Source organism: Mesocricetus auratus, unplaced genomic scaffold (genome assembly GCF_017639785.1).
Source record: "Mesocricetus auratus isolate SY011 unplaced genomic scaffold, BCM_Maur_2.0 Super-Scaffold_100030, whole genome shotgun sequence".
NCBI lineage: Eukaryota > Metazoa > Chordata > Mammalia > Rodentia > Cricetidae > Mesocricetus > Mesocricetus auratus.
This window is the reverse complement of record NW_024429211.1, coordinates 17,466,255-17,487,708: the sequence shown is the minus strand read 5'-3', so window position 1 is coordinate 17,487,708 and position 21,454 is coordinate 17,466,255. Positions and strand designations below refer to the sequence as shown.

Below are 21,454 nucleotides of genomic sequence, written 5' to 3'. Positions count from 1 at the left end.
CTAAAAGAGATAAAGAGATAAGAGTTCTGCATTCAGGTGTTATGACTCCTAGTTGATACTTTCAAGTTTCAGGCCCTGATTCCACCTGTCACACTTAGAATCATAGGATACAGAGACCGACTGTGCACCTAGCTCTTCTAAAGTGGCCCAGCATAGCAGCCACTCAGAAGGCAAGCCAGCCCCTCTGAGACCCTGTGCTCATTACATTTGCATATAGGAGATGGCAGCCTAACTGCATGGAAACGGTGTGGGTGAGAGGGAAACACAGGCTGAGGGGCCTTGGCTCAAGGTCTCAGAGACAGAGGAGGGTGCTTTGCACACGGTTTTTTCTTCAGACAGGGTCTCATGTGTTGTAGGCCGCCTGCAAACTTACCATGTGGTTGAGGATAAACCTGAACTTCTAATCCTCCTGCTTCTACCTCTCTGGGGTTCTGATGAACCAAATGATAAAATTTACCAGGCACCAGGCAGATGTACATCTTTGGGAGCTGAGTTTATTTAAAATCATTTTCTCGGGCCAGCTAGATGACTCAGTGACTTAGGGTCCTTGCCATACAACCTGGTGACCTGAGTTTGATCCCTGCAACCCACAAAAAGTTGGAAGGAGAGAATCAATTTGACAAAGTTGTCCTCCAATCTCCACATGTGTCATGGCATGTGTGACGTTCCCAATATCACAGACACACACACACACACACACACATACGCGCGCGCGCGCGCACTTGCACCCCCCCCCATAACGATAATATGAAATTTAAAAACTTGGGGACCAGAAAGATGACTCAGTACTAAGAGCACTTGCTCCTCTTTCTGGGTACCAAAGTCCAGTTCCCCTACTTGCATTAGGAGGCTCACAATACCCTGTAATCCTAGCTGCAGGTCATCTGTACCTACTTCTGGCCTCTGCAGGCACCACATGAATGAATGTTACTATATAGACAGACACACACATCCATAAAAGCAAAAACCAAAGTCTTATCCAGACAGTGGTGGCACACGCCTTTAGTCCCAGCACTCAGGAGACAGAAGCAGGTGGATCTCTGTGAGTCTGAGGCCAGCCTGGTGATCTACAAAGCAAATTCCAGGACAATCAGACCTGTTATACAGAGAAACCATGTCTATAAAAACTGAAACCAAAATCAAACCCCAAGCAAAACAAAAAATCCAGAAACTTTTTACAATTAAAAACTTGTTTCCTGGGGTCTGGAGAAATGGCTCAGAGGTTAAGAGCACTGACTTCTCTTCCAGAGGTTCTGAGTTCAATTCCCAGCAACCACATGGTGGCTCACAACCATCTATAGGGAGATCTGGCACCCTCTTCTGGCATGCAAGCATGCAGAATACTGTATACATAATAAATAAATAAATCTTTAAAAAAGAAATATAAAAAAACTTGTTTCCTGGGAGCTGGAGTGATGGCTTAGCAGTTGAGAACTCTGGCTGTTTCTCTGGAGGACCCAGGTTCAATTCCCAGCACCCACATGGCGGCTCACGACGGTCCAGATGGACCCAGTTCCATCGCACCAGGCATATTTGTACAGCAAGCAAAATACCCACACACAAAAAATAAAATAAAAATACAAATCTTAAAAAATTGTTTCCCAGACAGAAATTAGGCACTTTTAACCAGGATAGCTACATTGTCAAACACACACCATATGATGCATATAATCTGGAGGGGGTTCCATGGACCTCAAACTAAGGAGCCCTGACCTCCAGGGGTAGGAGTGGAGGCTCCCCGGTAGGAAGTGGTAGAAACCACAGATGTGGAGAACCGTGTTGGGGTGGCATCGCTGACTTGTGGGTGCACACTCATTTACCACCAAGTACAGGACAAGCACCGGGATCACGAGTATCTGCTTCCCCGCTGTTCAGTAAGGATTGTGTGTGCTGACATTGCCAAGCACTGGGCCAAGCTCTGGAGAGTGAACCAGCGGTCCAGCTCTCCAAGGTGCCAGAGTCCTGGCCCATTAGTCCTCTTGTCTCTTGTCCTTCTTCTAGAAATGATGCCACTTTTCTTTTTTTCCAAGACAGGGTTTCTCTGAGTTCCTGGCTGTCCTGGAACTCTCTCTAGACCAGGCTGGCCTTGCACTCACAGAGATGGGCCTGCCTCTGCCTCCCAAGTGCTGGGATTAAAGCTGTGGGTCGCCACCGCCTGGCTAATGGTTCCACTTCTTATTGTCCTGTCCTGCCTTTCATTCACTCTCATGCTCTGGGAAAGGACATCCTCACTGGGCTGCTGACTGTGCAGTTCCCAAAGCAGTTGCCCTGGCCTCTGTATGGCAGCTGTCATCCTTAGCCCCATGTGTCAGTGAGCGGCAGAGGCTTACACCGAGGGTTAGCTCCTCAGTAGTTCGCAGTAAGGTAGCTGCTTTACCACGCACAAAACCCACACAGAGGCTGCTTGCTTACAAGTGATTTAACAGGAGGCTCCTGATAGACTTGCCTTTTGGGGTGAAAAGGATTTTTCCAGGTGAGGAAATGCAGGCTTCAAGAAGTCAAGCACCTTTCCCATGTAAATGCAGACCTGAGATTTGAACTCTGAACTTGGTTTCTTCTTGCTGTATGACTCCTTAGGAAAGGGTCACTGCAGCACAGGCCGGGAGGATAGTGAGAGCTTGGAGACTGAAGAGGGAGGAAAATATATGTGTGGGAGTCTTGAGCCCTAAACAGCTGTCCGGGGTGTTGGTGGTGCAGCTTTGCACCTGACATCTGGCGGATGGATCCTGCGATGTTAAGTGGTGTTGAGGGAGGGAGGGGGAGTGACTGAGAGGCAGGATCAGTAACCCAGGCCAAAACTTTGGAGATACTGGGTGAAGCGTGGAGGCAAATGGCCTTCAGATGTCACCTGGAGCATGTGAGGACACGCTGATCTGTTTTTTTGTACCCCAGCTCTCAAATCACACCATTCAGCCTTGCAGTTCCTTTGCCCGGGGGCTGGTTGGAGCTCCAGAAACACAGAGTCTCCCTGGTGACTCATCTGCCTGCTCTCAGCGTCAGCCCACCATAACTGGAGCTGAAGCCTGGCTCAGCCTGCTCCTGTTTATGTGAGCATTCAGGTCTGTTATGTGTCCCATTCAGGTCTTCTTTCTCAGAGTGGCCAAGAATGACCTTCCAGCCAAGCCTCCCAGTCACAGGAGACCACGCCTGCCCGAGCATGGCACTTAGTCCTGTTCAGGCTTCCAAAACCATTGACTGCCAGAGCCTGAGAATTTGAGACAGGGATATCAGGCTCAGCCTGATGATTTCTTTGAAAAGACTGAGGACAACTTGGGGACATGACTTGACCAAGGTCAATAGGTGGTCAGTGGCAGAGCATGGGGGCTGACTGTTATCCCAAACATTATAAGCAAACAGATCCCCCTCCCTGCCCCCAAGATAGCACCTCCTGTAGTCCAAGTCAGCTTTGAACTCTTCATGCAGCCAAGGATGATCTGCAACTCCTGACCTTCCCACCTCCATTTCATGAATGGTGGGGTTGCAGGTGGGAGCCATCATGCTGAACTTCTGGAAACAGACTTAACCACACACCGGTGCAGCCTCCAGAGCTTTATAAGTATTGATTTTCAACCCTCCTAACAACCCAGGAAATAGAGGCGGGAGCGTGCGTGCGTGTATGCATGTCTGTGTGTGTCTGTGTGTCTGCACTCGCCTATGCCAGGGCAGGCCAGCAGCGTTCTAGGAGTCATGGTGAAAAAAAGATCCTGACTCCTCTCTGCAAAGGCAATGGGCAGTAGCTTTCTGAGAATGTGTATTGGTTCCCCACAACACCTCTGCCCCCTCAGTCCTGCTAGCCAGTGAACACCGAGACCAAGAGATCCATAGAAGGTGCAGCAGGACAGCAAGAGACAGGGAAGGAACAAATCTACCCTGGACAGTAAGCTGGCTGATGGGGGGACTTACATCGTGTACTTGTGTGTGCATTGTGTGTAGGGACCAGAGGTTGACCTCTGCTGTCCCTCAGGCACTCACTGTCTACTTTATTGATTTATTTTTGAGGCGTGGTCTCACCTGTCAGGCTAGACTGGCTGGCTGGTGAGCTCTGAGAGTCCTCCTGTCTCTGTGTCCCAGGAGGGGGTAGGGGATGGTGGATTTTACAAATGATGCCATACTTTTAAAAATTTGTTTTCGTGGATTCTAGGGATCCTAACTCCGGTCTCTGCACTTGTGTGACAAGCACTTTTCTGAGTAAATCATCTCCTCATCCCCAATACCCACAGCTTATCCGTCTTCCTGTTTCAGCAGGCAGGGTGCAGTAACATAAGACAACTGGTTTGGGCCCCAAGAAGGTTCTGGACTAGGATACAGTTGCTCACTATTCTCAGCCCCAGTGACTCAGGCAAGGTGTGAAACCTCTCTGTGGTTGTTTGAATAAGAGTGAATCCCTCAACAGTCCTTTCATCAATAGTCGCAGTCTATGCCCCCACTCCAGGCAGAAGCGGAAGGGATGTCACACACAGGATTGCCAGGCTGGCGATGGAAAGCCCGCATAATGCTTGCTGACTTCTCGCACAAAACTTGACTGCCTGGTGGAGAGAGACTTCAGTGACCTCTTTACAAGCGCTGACTCAGTCAGTCCTTAAATGACTCCATGACAGAGGGACTTGCCCAAAGCTATCACCATGGGTGGAAGGGTCAGGACACAGCCTCAGGAGGCCTGGTGCCAACATCTGTTGCCTCTCCTCCATGACACAGAGGGTTGGGTGGGGCCAGGCATCTGGAGCTAGCCATAGTCAACAACACTCAGCGGGTGGGCCGTTCTGGTTAGTGATACTCTTAAAGCAGGGCTACCACCAAGGCAGTGGGGAGGGCTTTGGAAGTCAAGGGGGTGTCTACTGCTTAGTCTGCAGTGGGCCTGTGGGCTGAGCACTGCTCATAGACATCAGAGTCTACTCTCTGGAAGGTGGCCTGGTGGGAGACTGCGTGTGGAAACTCAAGGTAGCAGACTTCCAGGGAACTTGAAGTAGAACTAAAGTGCACTAAAGCTGGACCAGCCTGTCTTCTGGGCAGGCAGCTTTGTGTAGCGGCTAGGAGTCCAAAGATTTAGAGACCTACAGATTTGGGTTTGAGGTCCAGCTTTGGCATTTCCTACATGTGACCCTGGATAAGCACTGTGGCTAAGTGACACTCTGAACCTAGTTCTGTACAAAATGGATGTACAAGTACTATCTCATAGCACCTTTCGGACACCATGAACTAAAAACACACAAATGCTTGTCCTGGTGCCTAGGAGATCATGGATAAACGGTAGCCAGAGAGGTAAGAGGTGAGGTGGGGGAGGCAGGCGGTGGTAAGGACCTCCTTTTCATGTGCCAGCTGAGCCTCCAGGAGGACAATGAGCGCCCCACCTGGACGTGGGCTGGGGCTTGGAGACTGCTGGCTGAGTACTGGGGTCATTGGGTAGGTAGAATGGGTACGGACTGGGGGTGAGGAAACATTGACGCTTTGTCTCTGCCGGTTAATTAAATCCAGAATGTGAGCACACCTTCAAAACAAAATGCAGCTCAAGTACCCTTTGGATGGGATACAATGGAGCCGTTCTGTGTGGAACTGCAAACAGCTTTGCAGCTGCCCACAAAGGCTGAGCGCTCCGTGCTTCTCTGGAGTGGAGGCTCCGAAGGATGAGGGGAAAAAGCATCAGTGAGACTCTATGGGTGCGTCCTTTGCCCCAGTCACCACACTGAGAGCCAAAGGGACAGACGTCAGAGACTCTGGGGTGATGGGGTACCGCAAACCCCAGTGCCAGAGATCTCAGCACAAAGACACATGGAAGACGAGTTTCTCATTTCACCTTCTTGTTTCTCTGATGAGGAAACGGAGGTCCAGAGAATAAGAGTCTTTTTGTTTATTTTTGAGACAGGGCCCCCTATAGCCTAAGACTGGCCTTGAAGTCAATACATTTTGAAGATGACCTTGATCTCCTGATCCTCCAGCCTTTATCTCCTGAGCGATGGGGAATTATGGGTGTGCACCACTACACCCTGGTTCAGAGGTCCGTCCCTAAACTCTCTCATTAGCTCTCTCATGAATGAGACAGCAAAGGGGTTTCACACGCGCTGTATGGAGGTATCCCGAAGGACTGGGGCCTAAGCCCAAGGCAGTGGCAGTCCAAGTCCTAGCTCGGAGTTCCTTAGCAGTTTCTGCTAAATGACCTCAGAAGTCGAAGACAGTTCAGATGGCAGGAGGGGAATAAGAGCAATCCGAGGCATACCCCACCCACCCCAGACAGCTGGGTGACAAATCTCCAGGAACTGCCACCATCAGATGGCCGGCTGGTGGCCCAGGAGACTCATTCTCCACGTTCTCCAGGTGGTAGAACCTGAGGGCTCTGTGTCAGGCTTGTGACCCTGGCCATCCCATTGCCTCTCTATGCCTTTCGTGAATTTAAAGAGCAGGTCTTTAAGGGCCTGTCCAGCTTTTAAGACTCTCCTGCTTAAAACGGAATCCCTGAGCCTGCTGCTTAGCTTCATTCAGTGCCTTCTCTTTGAACTCAGGACAAAGAACAAAAGCCCTGGCCACGGCCAATAGGAAAGGACTAACACGCTCTAGCTCCTGTGACTCTCCTCAGGCCCCACCTACAACAACTCTTGTCTCCAGGTTCTCTGCAGGGATCTGGTATGGAACCAGAGGGTGAGCTCCAAGGTGCAAAGCTCAAGGAAAATTTTACATAGTCCCTGCGTGTTCTAGTTTGCTTTCTATTGCTATGATAAACACCATGCCCAAAAGCAACCCGAGGAGGAGATGGTCTGTTTCATCTTATGGTGGGCTGGACCCTCCCCACAATAATCCTCAAGGTGGTACCGCCCACGGTGGGCTGGATCCTCCTACAATAACCATTGGTTAAATCACCCTTCAGACTTGCCTACAAATCTCAACTGAGATTTCCTCTTCCTGGGTGACAAAAAAAAAAAAAAAAAAAAAAGAAAAGAAACTCTATCATGGTGCTATTTTCCTCCTGGAGCTGCACCCCCGTTGTCAGGGGAAGAGAAAGGTTCAGGGATATAAAGAGAGTATTTGCATTCGTTAGGAGCAAAACATCAAGACACACATGGCCCCATGATGTACCTTAGCCTCTCATTTAGAATGCGAGGACCAAATCTGAAATCCAACAAGTGTGAGTGCTTGACTTAAGATGGAGTTACTGCCCAAGAAACACAGCAAGTTGAAAATATCCTGAGTAGACATGCATTTATCCCACCTAACCTACTGAATAGCAGGGTTAGCAAAAGGACAAAAACTCAGTCATTTATTCTGGTGATCTGACTGACTAGACGCCTTGGTTCACTGTGGCTACCCAGCATCCTGTTGGAGCAGTGAACTTTATGTTGTTAGCATGGGAGAAGATCAAAATTTGAAGTTCTGTTTCTACTGCCTCACCTTCACCTTTGAGTCAAAAAAAAAAAAAACAACCCTCTAATTCCAACCATTATAAGTCAAGAACCACCTGTACAATATACACAGTTAACAATATAGAATATTAAATACTGACATTATTCAGCAAGGGCAGAGACAAGAATGAACATTAAACACATGACCTGTGTATAGAGGGGACAGCAGAGAGAAAAGAAAGCAAGTTGAGTAAGCCAAGCCGGGGGCCCGTGTGGACCACTTACGGTGGGCTGATGGCAGATGCTGAGAAACAAGGTTGGCAGTGACTGAACACTCTCAGTTCCCTCTCACCTCTAAGGGAACCAGAAACCAAACCTCTGAACTAGAAATTGGTCCAGTGTCTGAAGAGAAAGATAGAACAGAAGCCTGGGACTCTTTATTCTAGCTCCCAGAGAGATCCTGTTCTGGAAACAACACCTCCCAGCAGGAGAGGCTCATGGCTTCGGTGCCAGCATAGATGACTGTCCAGGAGGCTTTGAATTCCCCTTCACTGAGTGGGTTCACCAATGTGACCTCTGAGTCATTTTGTTGGTTTTCTGCAAGGAAACAGGATTCCATGTTTTGTGGTCATCTCTCCTTACAGAGGTTCCCCCACAGAATTGATTAATCAGCTCCCATTAGGATTTGTGGGTTTGGGTCAGTCCCAGGTTTGGGGTCTACCAAGAGAGCAGGCAGGGGTAGGGGTGTCCTCACCACCTACAACTACTGTTTGATTAGCATTTTGGAATGCTTAATCCTTTTGTGTAAAAATGATTTTGGAAAGTGCAGAGACCACCTTTCCATAAAGGAATAAAGAAAAGCCGAGTCTTTCATAGTCCTATCACGCTGAGAAAGGCCCTGATTTAATTTTCATGTCTTTTTTGGTATTTTTGGTATTTTGTTGTTAGTAGACTACCCCCTACAGTTCATTGGCATATCTTTTTTTTTTTTTTTTGGTTTTACGAGACAGGGTTTCTCTGTATTGTTTTGGAGGCTGTCGGTCCAGCCTGGCCTCGAACTCACAGAGATCCGCCTGCCTCTGCCTCCTGAGTGCTGGGATTAAAGGCATGCGTCACCACCGCCTGGCTTCATTGGCATATTTTAAGACTACATCTCCTTGGATTATGAGGATTTAACTGTTTTAAAAGATGAACATTTTATATTAAAATTTTAAGATCAAGAACACACTAGACCACGTATACAACTCTATAGAACTTCCCTTGCAAGTTGAACATTGAACGATACTAATAAGGAAGCATGCTAAAATAGTCTAGTGTGTTGAAAATGAAGCTGGATGGAGGGTGATAGCTATATTAAGCTTTGTTAAGAGCTTTTCAAATTAATTATTCAACTTTTAAGCATTATGGTAGATATCCCCCAAGGTGGCCATCAATGATCCTGCCCCCTGGTACTCACAACCTCGTTCAGTTTCTCCCACACGGCAACCGTGGTAGGCTCTGTGGCCAAAAGCATATAGTGGAAGTGAAGGCATATGACTTCTAAGATCAGGTTAGCAGAGATTGTGACTTCATCTGAGGTGCTCCTTCCTGCATGGCACACTCTCTGGAGTCACTCACAGTGCGGGAAACAGTTTCCTGACTGGGTAGCTATGGAGAGGCCTGCTTGGAGAGGGACTAAGACCCACAGGCTGCAGGGATATGAGGCATGTTAACAACCTGTGGACCTTAGATAAAGTAGATGTTCAGCCTTGGCTCAGTTTTGAGATTTTTGTACAATGGCCAACATTTTAAGATGCTCTGAGAGGCTGGGCCAGAACCCTAAGCCATTTAAATCATCCCCTGGGTGCCTGAATTAAAAGCACAGTAAGATAACAAACGTTTTAAGCTATAAAGGTTTTGGAAACTTGTCCGACAGAATTTGCCTAACACAAGTAGCCTTATTCATTTCTGAGACAGCAGACTCCCACAACAGGCTGGACTCACACTGTATCACGGTAGGTCTGAGAGGCTGGCATGGTTGTGTGGGCCTTGATGCTGGGTGTGGGCTGCTCATGTTGGCAGAGGGTGGACATAAGAAGTACATACCCAAATGGCCTTGTTTGTGATGGGGACATGGTCTTTTAAAAAATATGTTTTTAATTAATTCCTTGCTTTGAGTGTACGTTTGTCATGGCATGTGTGTTGAAGTCAGAGGACACCACCTTGCAGAGTGGGTTTGTCTTCCTACCATGTACTTCCCAGGGATCGAACTTATGTCGTGAGATTTGCCAGCAGGCGCCTTTATCTGAAAAATCTATCTTGCTGGCCCAGAAATGGTCTGTATTAAGCGTGGTGATAGTCGACTAGAATTTGGCAATCTTTCTTAACAGTCACAGTCAGCTACAGCCTGAGTGGGGCTGACAGACACTTAAGAGTTGTGGAATGATTTGTGCAGGGTTCCAAGCTTTAAAAGGAAGAGCTCAGATTCATATCCAGGCCTGATTCCAACAATTAGAAAGTGAGCAGACAGGCAAATAGACTAGTTTACAAGCTCCGTGCACATACCAGCTCGCTGTGGCCTCACAGCTGATATGCGAAAACTGATTTCCCCATTTCCCAGTGCAGGAGAATGACCCGGGGGGCTGGAATGGTGTGGGGGCTTGTCCTAGCCCAGCAACAAAAGTGATGCCCAACACCAGGGCACACATGGTCAGCCCTGGCATTACACCAGGAAAATGGCTCTTGGTCTGGACTTACATTTCAAGGGCTCATCTCTACTCTTTTTTTTTTTTTTTTTTTTTGGTTTTACGAGACAGGGTTTCTCTGTATTGTCTTGGAGGCTGTCGGTCCAGCCTGGCCTCGAACTCACAGAGATCCGCCTGCCTCTGCCTCCCGAGTGCTGGGATTAAAGGCGTGCGCCACCACCGCCCAGCCCTCATCTCTATTCTTTTACAAGGCATCTTTCTCAGAGGTGAGAAATAGATGGAGCCAAGAAGACATTTCCCCATTCACACACAAATCGAAAGGTTCTCTGTGCATACTGGCCTGAGCCCGCTTGTTCAGCATGGTGTTCTCTTGCTTTCTGACTTGCAACACACTGCTGTGTGCATTTCTAGTTTGAAGAAGTTATGTTTGGGAGACCAGACGTGTGGGCCAGAGTGCCCACGCACATAAGTGCATGTGAGCATCCTTGCGGTGGCTGGAGCCAGCTAGGCTAGTACTGGCTTTCTCTAAACCTTGTATCTTGACGCAGAACACCAAGGAGTCACAATTCTATACTCCTTACAGATGAATACCTGCCCATGTAGAAGGACAGGGCGTATTTCATTTAAAATCCTGTTAGCTTTAATTCCAACATTAAACTGTTTTGATGTAGCACACAGCGGCATTACAAATGTTGGGGGTGAGCCTGCACACAGCCGCGCTCTTTGCAAGTACGGGAGAAGAGCCAAAGACACAAGATTTGCATAGGTGCATAGCTGAAATAAGGAAAGGTTTGGAAAAACAATGGGACATGGAATAGGGAGAAAGGAATAGATATTTAGGAAAGGAGGGAGTGTAAGAAGAACAGAGAAGCTGATAAAGGATATTGTGGCAGATGAGCTGGTGTAGATTCCTAGATGTATTCCTCTGTGGGGACACCAGACCTTGAGCAGAAACCCACTTCCCCTTTGGCCTGGGAGCAGGCATCTATGTAATGTTTACTGAAAACAATTTAGTGCTTTAGGGCTCAGATAAGGGCTTGCTCACTGAAATACCATGCCTTTCACACCTCCTACGGCTAGATGCCTCTTCCTGTTGCCCTGTGGTGTCTCCCCGATTCTGGGGCCGGAGATTAGACCACCAGCCAGGAGGAAAGAATGGTATGTAAATGGATGGCAAAAGTCCTTAAAAAAGGGAAGCTCCTTTTTCTTGAGAGACTTCTCCTGAGACTTCTCCTGAGAGCTCTCCTAAGCGGACTGGGGTCTCCTCCTAAGCTGACTTGGGAAGCATAAAGTTTTCTTAAAGCAACCGACCGGTCTCTGTGTCATCTATCCCGACCACCTCGCTACATTTTTGGATGCAGGCCGCACAGCAGGTGCGACATTCCTCCATTTGAATCTGGGCTGAGACTGTGGCTAGCTTTGATCAATAAATCAAAATAATGCTACCATTTCTTTTCTGAGGCTCAGGAAACCTGAAGCTTCTGTTCCACTCTCTCAGAATGCCATGTGAGAAGTCTGATGGGCTTATGACCGCCGTGCCATGAGGTAGCCCAGGCTGACTAAAGAGAGAGCAAAGCCACATGGTAGAGACTGAGGCACCAGGTGCATGGACATTGTTTCCCAGGCCTTAAGCAGCTGAGCGCAGCATGGTGGGTGATCTCAGCCGACGCGGAACAGAAGTGCTCCCTGCCTGACCCGGTAGCTCGTGGGCAGGTAAGATGTTCCCTGTCTGAAGCTCCTGAGTTTTTGAGACAGCTTATAAGGAAGCAATACAACAGCTAACTAAAACAGACACTTGAGACCCGAGAAGAATAAAATCAGCTGGAGTCAAGGGTGATGTTGAAAGGACACATTTTGAGAAGGTTATAAAGAGTATTTCAAGAGCGAGGGTGGCTTGACACTGGGCAAAGCGAAGGAAAAGGGGAACACCTGCCCCCACATGTCTTGGGCAAGTGATGAGCTCTCGTCTATCCCAGCGGGCTTTGGCATCAAGCTTTGTGGGACGGCGGCTTCAGAGACCCTCTTCTCGGTGTCCTTGCACATCCAGGTGCCTTCCTACAATATCACCGCACGTCCGTCTCAGGGAAGGAAAATGGACAGAGCTTCTCTTCCCATAAGTGCTGGCCCCTTTCCTACCTGATTTTGCAAGCAGACAGCTCCTGTCTGAGGCTGCGTTGGTTCTGTGAGATCTCAGGCCTGGGATGGAGACTCATGGAAGAGCTATAAGCCACACTGCCGAAGGACTGGCCAGAACTTGACACCTGGGCCCTGGAGCAGGCTCATAAAAATGCAAGAATTTTTATGTTCATATTCCATACTATGGAATGACCACCATTGTTATCAGCTACCATTGACTGAGCGCCAAGCAATAAACGCTTTCAATCTATTAACTCATTACCAGGACCTCTGTGAAGATCTTGCATCACCATCTATAGTTTAGAGAATAGAATGTTGGGGCCAGAGCCGATGATTTACCTGAGGCCATAGTACAGTGAGTGGCAGAGCTGAAACACGAACCCAGTTGAATGCCATACATTTAACTCTTAGGGTAGGGAGGACTATCATGACTCTAGTCCGCTGGAAAGGGCTTCTGGAGTACCCTGGTCTCAAGGCATTCCTAGACATGGGACTTGCATTCCCTCTCATTTGGCCACACCATTCTTTGTTTGTTTGTTTGTTTGTTTGTTTGTTTTTGAGACAGGGTTTCCTCTGTGCAGCCCTAGCTGTCCTGGAACTAGCTCTAGTGGACCAGGCTAGCCTTGAACTCACAGAGACTCACCTACCTCTCCCTCCCAAGTGCCGGGATTAAAGGTGTGTGTCACCGAAGCCCAACTTGGTTACACCATCCTTACAGGGCAATGATTCACAAGGCCCAGGAGAGGTGCCCACGCACCTAACTGGTATCCACGCCCTCTTGTCAAGCAGTACTCTAACAATGACAACTTCAGAATTCCCTTTTACCATGACCTGAGGCAGGCAAGGTTTTCCCTTCAGGAGCATCTTTCTGAGGCTATGTACTGATTGGAGTGGACTGTGGACCATGATTGATTACACAGAGTGATGTGCTTACACGCACACGGGCAAGGGTCCTTGCAGTCCAAGACTGAACAGGAGGTGGTATACTGTCAGAGGCCTCACTTGTGACCTGGCCTCAGTTCCTGCAAATCTTGGGAGATGGCCTGCCCATAAATCTTCCCATTGGAGACACTGAAAGCAAGACTTAATGACGTCGCTCTGTTTCACAGCCTGGCTATCGCTGGTCTCAGTCTCCCGTGTACTCTAAGAAAGCTATTGGATTTGAGGGTGGGCTCACACCAGTGCTAGCTGGGGGAAGGAAGGGAGGCCCCAGCATCAGCGGTGGTTGTTGCCTTCATGCAAATGTGAACACCTACACACATACCAAAGAGCTGGGAGTGTGGCTTTGAATGCACCCATGCGTTTGGATGACTGCAAAGTAAGAAAGGCGAGCATGTAAGGGGAGTGGAAGAGAAGAGACCATGGGAAAAGGAACATGCGCACGGGGGTGGGGGGCGGGGGAGAGAAAAGAAGTCCGCATGTGCATGGAGTAGAGAAGGCAGCTAGGTCTACACCAAGTGCCTACCACTGGTTCCGGAAACCAAGAGTGACTAAGCGCCAAGGAAAGGACAGGGAATGTGGGGGGCAGGAATGTGCTTTCTGGTCTTTGTGCACGTGCATGAGATCAGGGCACAGTCCCAGGAGAGACCTCAGGAGAGTAAGAGAGCTAGCGTGCCTTTCAGCTGCCAGGGAGCTTGCGTGGCGGACGGACAAAGGCTGATGGAGCTGCAGAGCCAAGTGAGCTGTGCAGGCAAGAGGAAGAAGGCATGCAGGTGTGTCCTCGGGAGGTGCTCGTCCACCCCCACAGAGCCCTGCCTGCGAGTCTGAGGCAGGCCACGTGCTTGGGTGACTGTGTGGGCACGTGCGTGCGTGTACGCGAGCGTGCGGCTGTGTCAAATGAGAACAAACACAAGTGTGCGCACACGGGGGAGTGCCCTGGAGGGTGTGAGCAGCCTACCTGCTTTGAAGGCAGCTGTGGGCTTCCTGGTTTGCTGGTGATGTCTACAGACATCTTCACTCCAGAAAGCATTATCTAAGGAGGTCTGTCTGACCTGCCTGACGCTGGCTCAGGTCCGGGTGACCGAGGCTCTGAGTGTTGGCCATGTCACTCTACTCTGAAGTTTGTGTGGGAATGAATGAGTCATCCTGGCGTGGCTGGCCCTAGCTCTGCCTGTGACTTGCCCAGCAGGGAAGAGAGTAGGGAGGGAGAGAAACTACTTCTTACTGTGTTCTTATACCATCATTATCATTATGCAATTGCTCACAGCGTCCATGCGCTCTTCTAGAGAGGCCCAGCACCCCAGTGCTCTTGACCTCTGTACATCCATTTGTTTTATGACCAAGTTTCCATTTAGGTCAGCAGATCTGGATGACTGGCCTTTGTGGCAATCTGCTCCACACCGGGCTCAGGTCCACACAGACCATCACAATGTTAAACTACCTTGTAGTCCTTCTCCTCCTCCCTCTGCTTAGCCTTCATCTTTTTCTATAGTCTTTCCCACTGTTTGCCAAGTGACGCCTCCTCCTTGCTTGTGGCCCATCCTCCCTTTGCAGTGAACACTTATGTAGCACTGCGGTGCGGCAAACTCCTCTCTCGGCTCTCTATTAATTCGCTGAGCCATCCAACAGTTCTGTATGGCACTGAAGACTAATCTTGACGCTTTATAGATAGCAGATCCAGGGGGAGGGGGTGATCCAGGGGGAGGGGTGAAATTAGCATCTCACTGATTAGTGACTGAGCCTGGCCTAAGACCTGAGGCCCCACTTTTCTCCCTTTAAATAATGTATTTAATGTGTGTGGGTGTTTGTTTGCAAACATGTCTATGCACTACATGCATGGGGTGATCATGGAGCAAATGGAGCTGCAGACGATTTGTGGGTGCTGAGAATTGAACCAAGACCCTCTGGAAGAACAGCCCATACTCTTACGAGGTGAACCATCTCTCCAGCTTGCAAACCCACTCTTTTTTTCTTTTACTCTTTTCACCTGAAGGTTTTTATTATGAAAGAGGTAAAAATTGAGGCTTTCAATCCTAAGCACAGGGCAGCAACAGACGAAGTGAAAAGATGTTGGGTAAGAACCAAGTTATCTATAGCGTATGTCTTATAGTTTTTTTTGGGGGGGGAGCAAGTTACATTCTTCAGAAAGCCCCATCATCATCATCATCAACAACAACAAAAAGCAATATTAAAGCAAGTACAGATACAAGCTGCCTCTCAGTAGCATGTTCCATAACCTCTAGTATGAGAAATGACCATAACTTTAAGAAGCATCCCTCAAGTAGGGTTTTGGGGATTCCATTAGGAAAGCTTCCATTTGGGGATATCGTTAGTCAGCTGCATCTGAATAATGGTCTTTACTAGACATTTCCCTCACCACATATTTTCCTGATTTCTCTTTATCAAGAACAGAGGTGCTAAGCTGAGTATCACATTCAAAGCCATCTTCACCAGGACATTCCTGAATAAACTACAGCCTGCAATTCAGACCCGGGTGGCAGTTTGTTTGCATAAGCAAGTCTGAGTTGGAATACAGCTGAAGACATGCACTAACATGTGGCCCATGACTACTTTTACACCGTAACAGAGAAAGGCACGAATTTAAAGAGAGAATATATCAACCACAAAACATGTTCTAAGATTTTCATTAAATATAATATGTACAATTGTGAGGTCATAGATGTCCAACCCACTCTTAATACATAAATATAGTCCTGTGTGGTAGGCACTTTCTCAGTTGAGTTTTCTATTGGATCTTCTGAGCCTACTACAGTGTCAGTCACATGCAGATGCTCAGTTAGTGGTGAATGAATGAAAACATGGCTGAATAAATAGTGGGCATGGAAGATGGAGGACACAGAAGTGAGCCAGAGAGGGCTTGCCTTAAAGAGCTCATGGTCACAAAAGATAGACAATGATTCCAATACCATATCTGCCTGGCATCCTGGGTGTCTAGGGGGCATACATCTTCCTGGCCTTTGGCAGATGGGGCTTTCCAGAAGTAGGACACAGAAAGAGACAGTGACCCTGCCTGACTCCCCTGGGGGGGGGGGGGAGACAAACACACCTTCACTCTTTCTCGCTCTACAGACAACATGGACTCTATGGAGACAACAGAGGGAAGAACACAGGGTAGTGGTGAGGACACGGGTTCAGGAATGGCTGGGCTGGGCCTTCCCTTGCCAAACATCATCTAGCTAAGGGAATTTGGGAAGGAAGCCCAACGTCCCTGGGACTTGGTCCTGTCATCTGTAAGATGGGGGCAGTAAATGATACCAACTTCCTGAGCATTGCATAAGGCAGGCAGTGCGCCAGCTTCAATGGAGATGACTAATCTCCTCTTCCATTCGACATTGTTTCTGGCTCTGGGGGAGGAGAGTTAGAATTAAACATATTGTGCTTCCTACTGTAACCTCTCTGCTGTGGCTTTGTCCCATTTTCCAGGATTGGCTCAGTGCAGAACTTGTCTGTGAACCTTCCTTAAGGTAGGGACCATGTCTCATCTACCACTACATCCCCAGTACCCAGTACAGTATCTGAGACATGGTGGGGCCTCAGTAAAAGGACTTGCTGAACAAATGAGTGGCTACATTTATTTACTTCCCCAGGACCTTTGTGAAGATGAATATTCACGTTGATGTTATTTCCACTTTCATATGAAGGACTGGGGGCAGGTTCAGCAAGGTTAAATGACTCGCCCGTAAACATGCAGCCTGGAAATAGCACAGTCAGACTCAAATGCCAAGCCCCATGCTCTATCCTCCATGCCACGATCCTCCTTGGGTTCCTATACGTTATGTCCTACTTTCCGGGGATATTTTCTAGCCAGTGGGGCCATCTCTGATTGTAGAATCATCTCCAAGTTCTGTGACTCATATCTGAATCACAGAAGTATTTAATAGTTGCAAGAGACTTTGATGTCACTGAGACCTCCCACCCACTGTGGAAATTTCCTCTCCATTGCTTATCTCCCAATACTTGAATGCTTCCAGTGATGGAACACTCATTTCCCTTCTCTGGAATCATCAGTTCTATGAGTGGATCACTCTGAGAGTCAGAAAGTAAGTAAGTTTTTCATCCTGTGGGCCCGGATCTTCTTTTATGTCTATGTGTTGGACTTAAGTCATACCCCTAAACTATGCAGGGTAGATGTGCTGTCTCAGGCATACAGTGGCCCTTCATATAGACTCAACTTCCACAACCTTCAGAGAATCCTTCTTTTTCCAGCTAGCTCCTTCTGGTCCTCCAGCATGCCTCCTATGAATTGCATCATTGCTGCACCGGCAGAACCAGGGGATTACGGTGTGCAATGGCGCCCCTACCGTATAAGGGAGATCTGCACTAGGGGCTCAGGCTGCTAGACAAGCCAGGGGAGATGGGGAAGGGTGGGCAGTGGATGCTGTGGTTGCTTATTTTGAAGTCACTGCTTCAGAGTCACGTCTATTTGTTTTCAATGCCAATCTTAAACGCTATATGGAGACGACATTTTGAAGCTTCGTACCTAGCGTGATCCCGAGGTTTCTCAGACACCGCAGGTTTGAGGCCTCAAAGTTAGAATTCAAAAGGCTATTTTTAAAGCCAACATTTGGGTGGAGGATGTGGAAATGCAGGCTGTGCTACAAAGGTATGGCAAAGTTTCAAATGTTCCACTTGCCTTTATTTTGTAATATCACCAGGACGGACACTTGTTATAAGAAAAATAATTGAAACATATACAGAGAAAATAAACCTCTTCCACTGTCTTCTCCACTCTATTTCTTTGAATGCAGTTTATCTTGACCAGGAGTATGGTCTCCAACTGGAGGGCCATGCTGCCACTCTGTGGGCACAGTGCCCTGGCTGTCTCCATGGTGACAGCCACGGCAGGGGTTCAGGCTGGCAGACTCCCACATCTGTGGTCACCTGGACTCCAGCTGCAGGTTCTGACTCTCGGCCAGGCAGCTCTGCCTGCTGCTGGGTCACCCTCCTGGTTTAGATTTCCTCCACTGCTTCTAAAGCCATCACTGGTCTGCTGCTCTCTCTCCAGGATAAGCTCCCTTGTCTACTGTCTCTGTCCCCTCTAACCCTGAACACACCTTCAGATGTCTGCTCTTTCTCCCAGAGGAGACAGAAATGCCCTAAATGGCCCCAGGACACTGAGGATTTGATAAACAAATCCCCAGCTAGACAGAGACCTCAGAACAGCAAGTTCATAGGCAACTGAACTTCTAGTTCTGTGACAGCCGGTACCCTCTTTCTCCACCCTGAGTTTTTGGGTCATAGGAGTGGTGAGGACACTTACCCGACAGCCTCTCACTGCAGCACATGTCCAGGGCCCCTCCCTCGGAGTCATCAGCAGCCGGGTTCTCTCTCTCACTCCTGCAGTGGGAAAGACATGGTCAGGGATGCTGGTGGTTCAGCACCAAGAGTCTTAGCCTCCGGCAAAGATGAAAAGCTGTCTCCCTCAGTACTCCTTTGATTAGCTCCACCTCATCAGGGAACCCAAGGGAAAGAGCAGCTTCTTAGGGCGTCAAGCCACAGAGGAGAGACAGTGTTTGGTAGGTATCTTCCATATATCATCACCACCATCATTACCACCACCACCATCATCCACACCACAAAAGACTGGCTCACCTGCTACAGACTCTGAAATAGAGACCTCACCATGACCCCACGCAGCAGAGCTCATCAAACAAGGCTTAGGAGGTTTTATGTGGCTTGTCCAAGGTCTCATCAGAGTGAGGCTGGATTTGAAGTTACACTGGAGAGCTCCAAGCTAATGCTCTTACTGCAGTGCCATTTACTCTTCTAATTCCTTTGTTAGCGGTGATGATGACGATGGTGATGACGATTATGGTAATGATGCTGTAAATATGTGCATGTTGGTGCATATAGAGAGGAACTGGAGTTACGGGTGATTGTGAGTCACCTTGTGGGTGCTGAGAACTGAAGCCTGGTTTCTGGAAGAATGACAAATGCTTGTGACCAGGAAGCCGTCTATTCAACCCCCAGAAAACCCTCTTTCTAGCTCATCAGGATACCCAATAGACTGCCCTAGGGTCTAGTTTTTTTTTTTTAATTCACATAATGAACTGGAAAAAGCTTGCTGGAAATCAATTTGATTCCAGAAAATGACTCAACAAATCTGCAGGGCAGACACCATGATGCTCAGAGGGTCCTCTGTTCTGGCAATGGCCTGCAATGCAGATGTGTGTCCCAATGGCTCTGGTCCCTTGGCATTTGTGGGCTGGATCAGAACTGTGCCTATCAGAGAATGATCCCTTCACACTTGCTGTGCTTTCTGGAGTCTGGGATCTGCGCTCCTGTGGTTGAACCGTGACTGTGGCCATTCCCTGAGAGAAAGATTTCAGAGGACTGGGGCCCCAGAGTTCCTTCCCTTCTGTGTCAAGTCTCTTGAGGGAGCGCACATCCTTTCTGACTGTGAGGTAGCCACGGTTTTCTTACTAGGTCCCCACATCTTAGTTTAGCCAGTAGAACTGGTAGCTGAACAACCTTTAATGCACAAACTCTAAGAAGTGCAGAAGGTCAGCGGACTCTCTTCCCACCAGTCCTGCAACGTGGTCTCTCATCTTACAGCCTGCTTCAGGACCATTACAGAGTTCAGCAATAAGGCTGACAAGGCCAGGATAAGACTGACTCTCCCCACTCTGGCATTTTCTACTCTCAACTTGCACTGTCTTGTTTTATTTTTTCCCCCCTCAATCTAACTGGCATTCTTTGAGAATCCCAAGTTCTAGAGATTACATGACTCGGAGACAGAGGGATGCTACCTTCAAGGCATCCCTGCCTGTACGTGTGCTCTTTACTTAATGGTCTTGGGCATTCATTCAGGCTGGCCCTCAAAACACTCCCCACCATAGTGCCGAAGTCTATCATTTGCATAGGTTGGGAAGTCTCCAACCTGCACACAGGATGCGGCAGCCTTCAAAATTCAAAATCATCAAATAACATTCCTTGGGAAAAATACCCCCACTGCATCCCATTTCACTAAGAACAAAGACAAACATCCTTTAGTGCAGTTAACTAGATTATTTCTCCTTCAGCATTGCTTCCTGTCCTGCCTGCTCTCTTTGGACAGGCTCCTTCCTTCGTATGTCTCTGCACTCAAATTTCTCTACTTGCCAGGACTTTTTATTCTGCACTCGACACAGTTGGGAAGTCCGTTTTAATTGATGCTGTAGCTGGACTGACACCATCGTCAGTCAATAGAGTATAGGCTGCAAGGCAGCAATGGCCGCTCTTCTACTAATTTTACTTAGCTTGCATCTTCAAAGCCCAGTCCAGTGAGTGCCTGGCTCACAGAAAGAGGTTCAATAGATACAAGATCGTAGAATAAGCGAGTGCTGTTGCAATGTGCTTCAGAAAACATCAGCTACCTAAAGCAGCCACCATCTGAGCCACTTTATGGGTAGCTTTGTTAAGCCACCTGGAACCATCCTCAGCCACAGTCAGGGAACGGTGGATCCTGAAGAGTTTTCATTTCACAGAGGAGGACACTGAAGCAGGGTGAATGCAAAAGTGGGCGCCAAAGGGATTGAGTTTGAGACTAGACTCTCAGTCCTGAATTTGCTTTACTGTAAGAGCCCCCTTGATAGAGGACACCCCAAGACAGTGGCCCATGATGTGGGGCAGAACGGTAACCAAGGAATCTGGAAGGGGACCCACGTATGACTCACATCTGCTTTCACACCCCAGCCACATTCAGAACAGCTCAGCGCTGCACGTGTGCAGTGGACTCTATAAATAAGCTTCCTAGAAAATGACTAATTTCATAATCAGGAGAGAAGAAAGAGTAGCACCCCAGCACTGGGGAGGAAAATGGAGCAAGATGTGATTCTGACCTGTGGTGGACTCCAGCCCCCCGCCTCTTCTCAGAGCTGCATGCCTGGGCTGCGTCAGGAGTTTGACCAGATTTCAAAAAAAAAAAAAAAAGAGACGATGGTCTATTCACACAGCACAGAGAAGCCCTGCCTCTGGGTATTGCCCGTCCCTTTGCCCAGCAGGAGCAGAAATAGCAACTTGGAATGGATTGCTGTGGGCAACCCTCTCCTCCTCCACCTCTATCACCTGGGCAACATTGGCTAAAACTCACTCATGTCAACAGGCAGCAACTCACTCAAAGGCTTCCCACTGCTGCTCTTAGAAGCAGAGAGCCTCAGAGATGATGGGTGTGTTTAGCCTGCATTTGCCAAGCGCCTCCTGTGATTAAGGCTTATGGTAATCCCGGCAATACAATGCTGGGCAAGCCAGTGCCCTTCTCATCCGCCCAAAGAGCTGGAGGTGCTAACACCATTGTGACGTGACATCTCCTTTACCTGCAATCTGTATATGGGGGGGGGGGAGTTCCACTCAAGCCTGGGAGAGCAG

The 21,454-nt window shown here is 48.4% G+C and overlaps 1 protein-coding gene and 1 long non-coding RNA gene across 3 annotated transcripts in view; both read right to left on the bottom strand.

The window, feature by feature from the left end:
* Ptpn5 (protein tyrosine phosphatase non-receptor type 5) overlaps positions 1 to 21,454 on the bottom strand; it is a 60,949-nt gene that overhangs the window by 18,100 nt on the left and 21,395 nt on the right. For both annotated transcript variants that reach the window (XM_013126454.3, XM_040733303.1), the window contains exon 2: positions 18,369 to 18,445. In XM_013126454.3, coding sequence (XP_012981908.1) covers positions 18,369 to 18,393 — 25 coding nt within the window. In that variant the 5' untranslated portion in view covers positions 18,394 to 18,445. The remainder of the gene's footprint in view (positions 1 to 18,368; positions 18,446 to 21,454) is intronic.
* Positions 11,847 to 12,497, bottom strand: LOC121134733. The gene is made up of 2 exons (XR_005871924.1): positions 12,149 to 12,497; positions 11,847 to 12,067 (listed from the first exon to the last, which is right to left on the bottom strand). It is a non-coding gene; the product is annotated as an uncharacterized LOC121134733 (long non-coding RNA).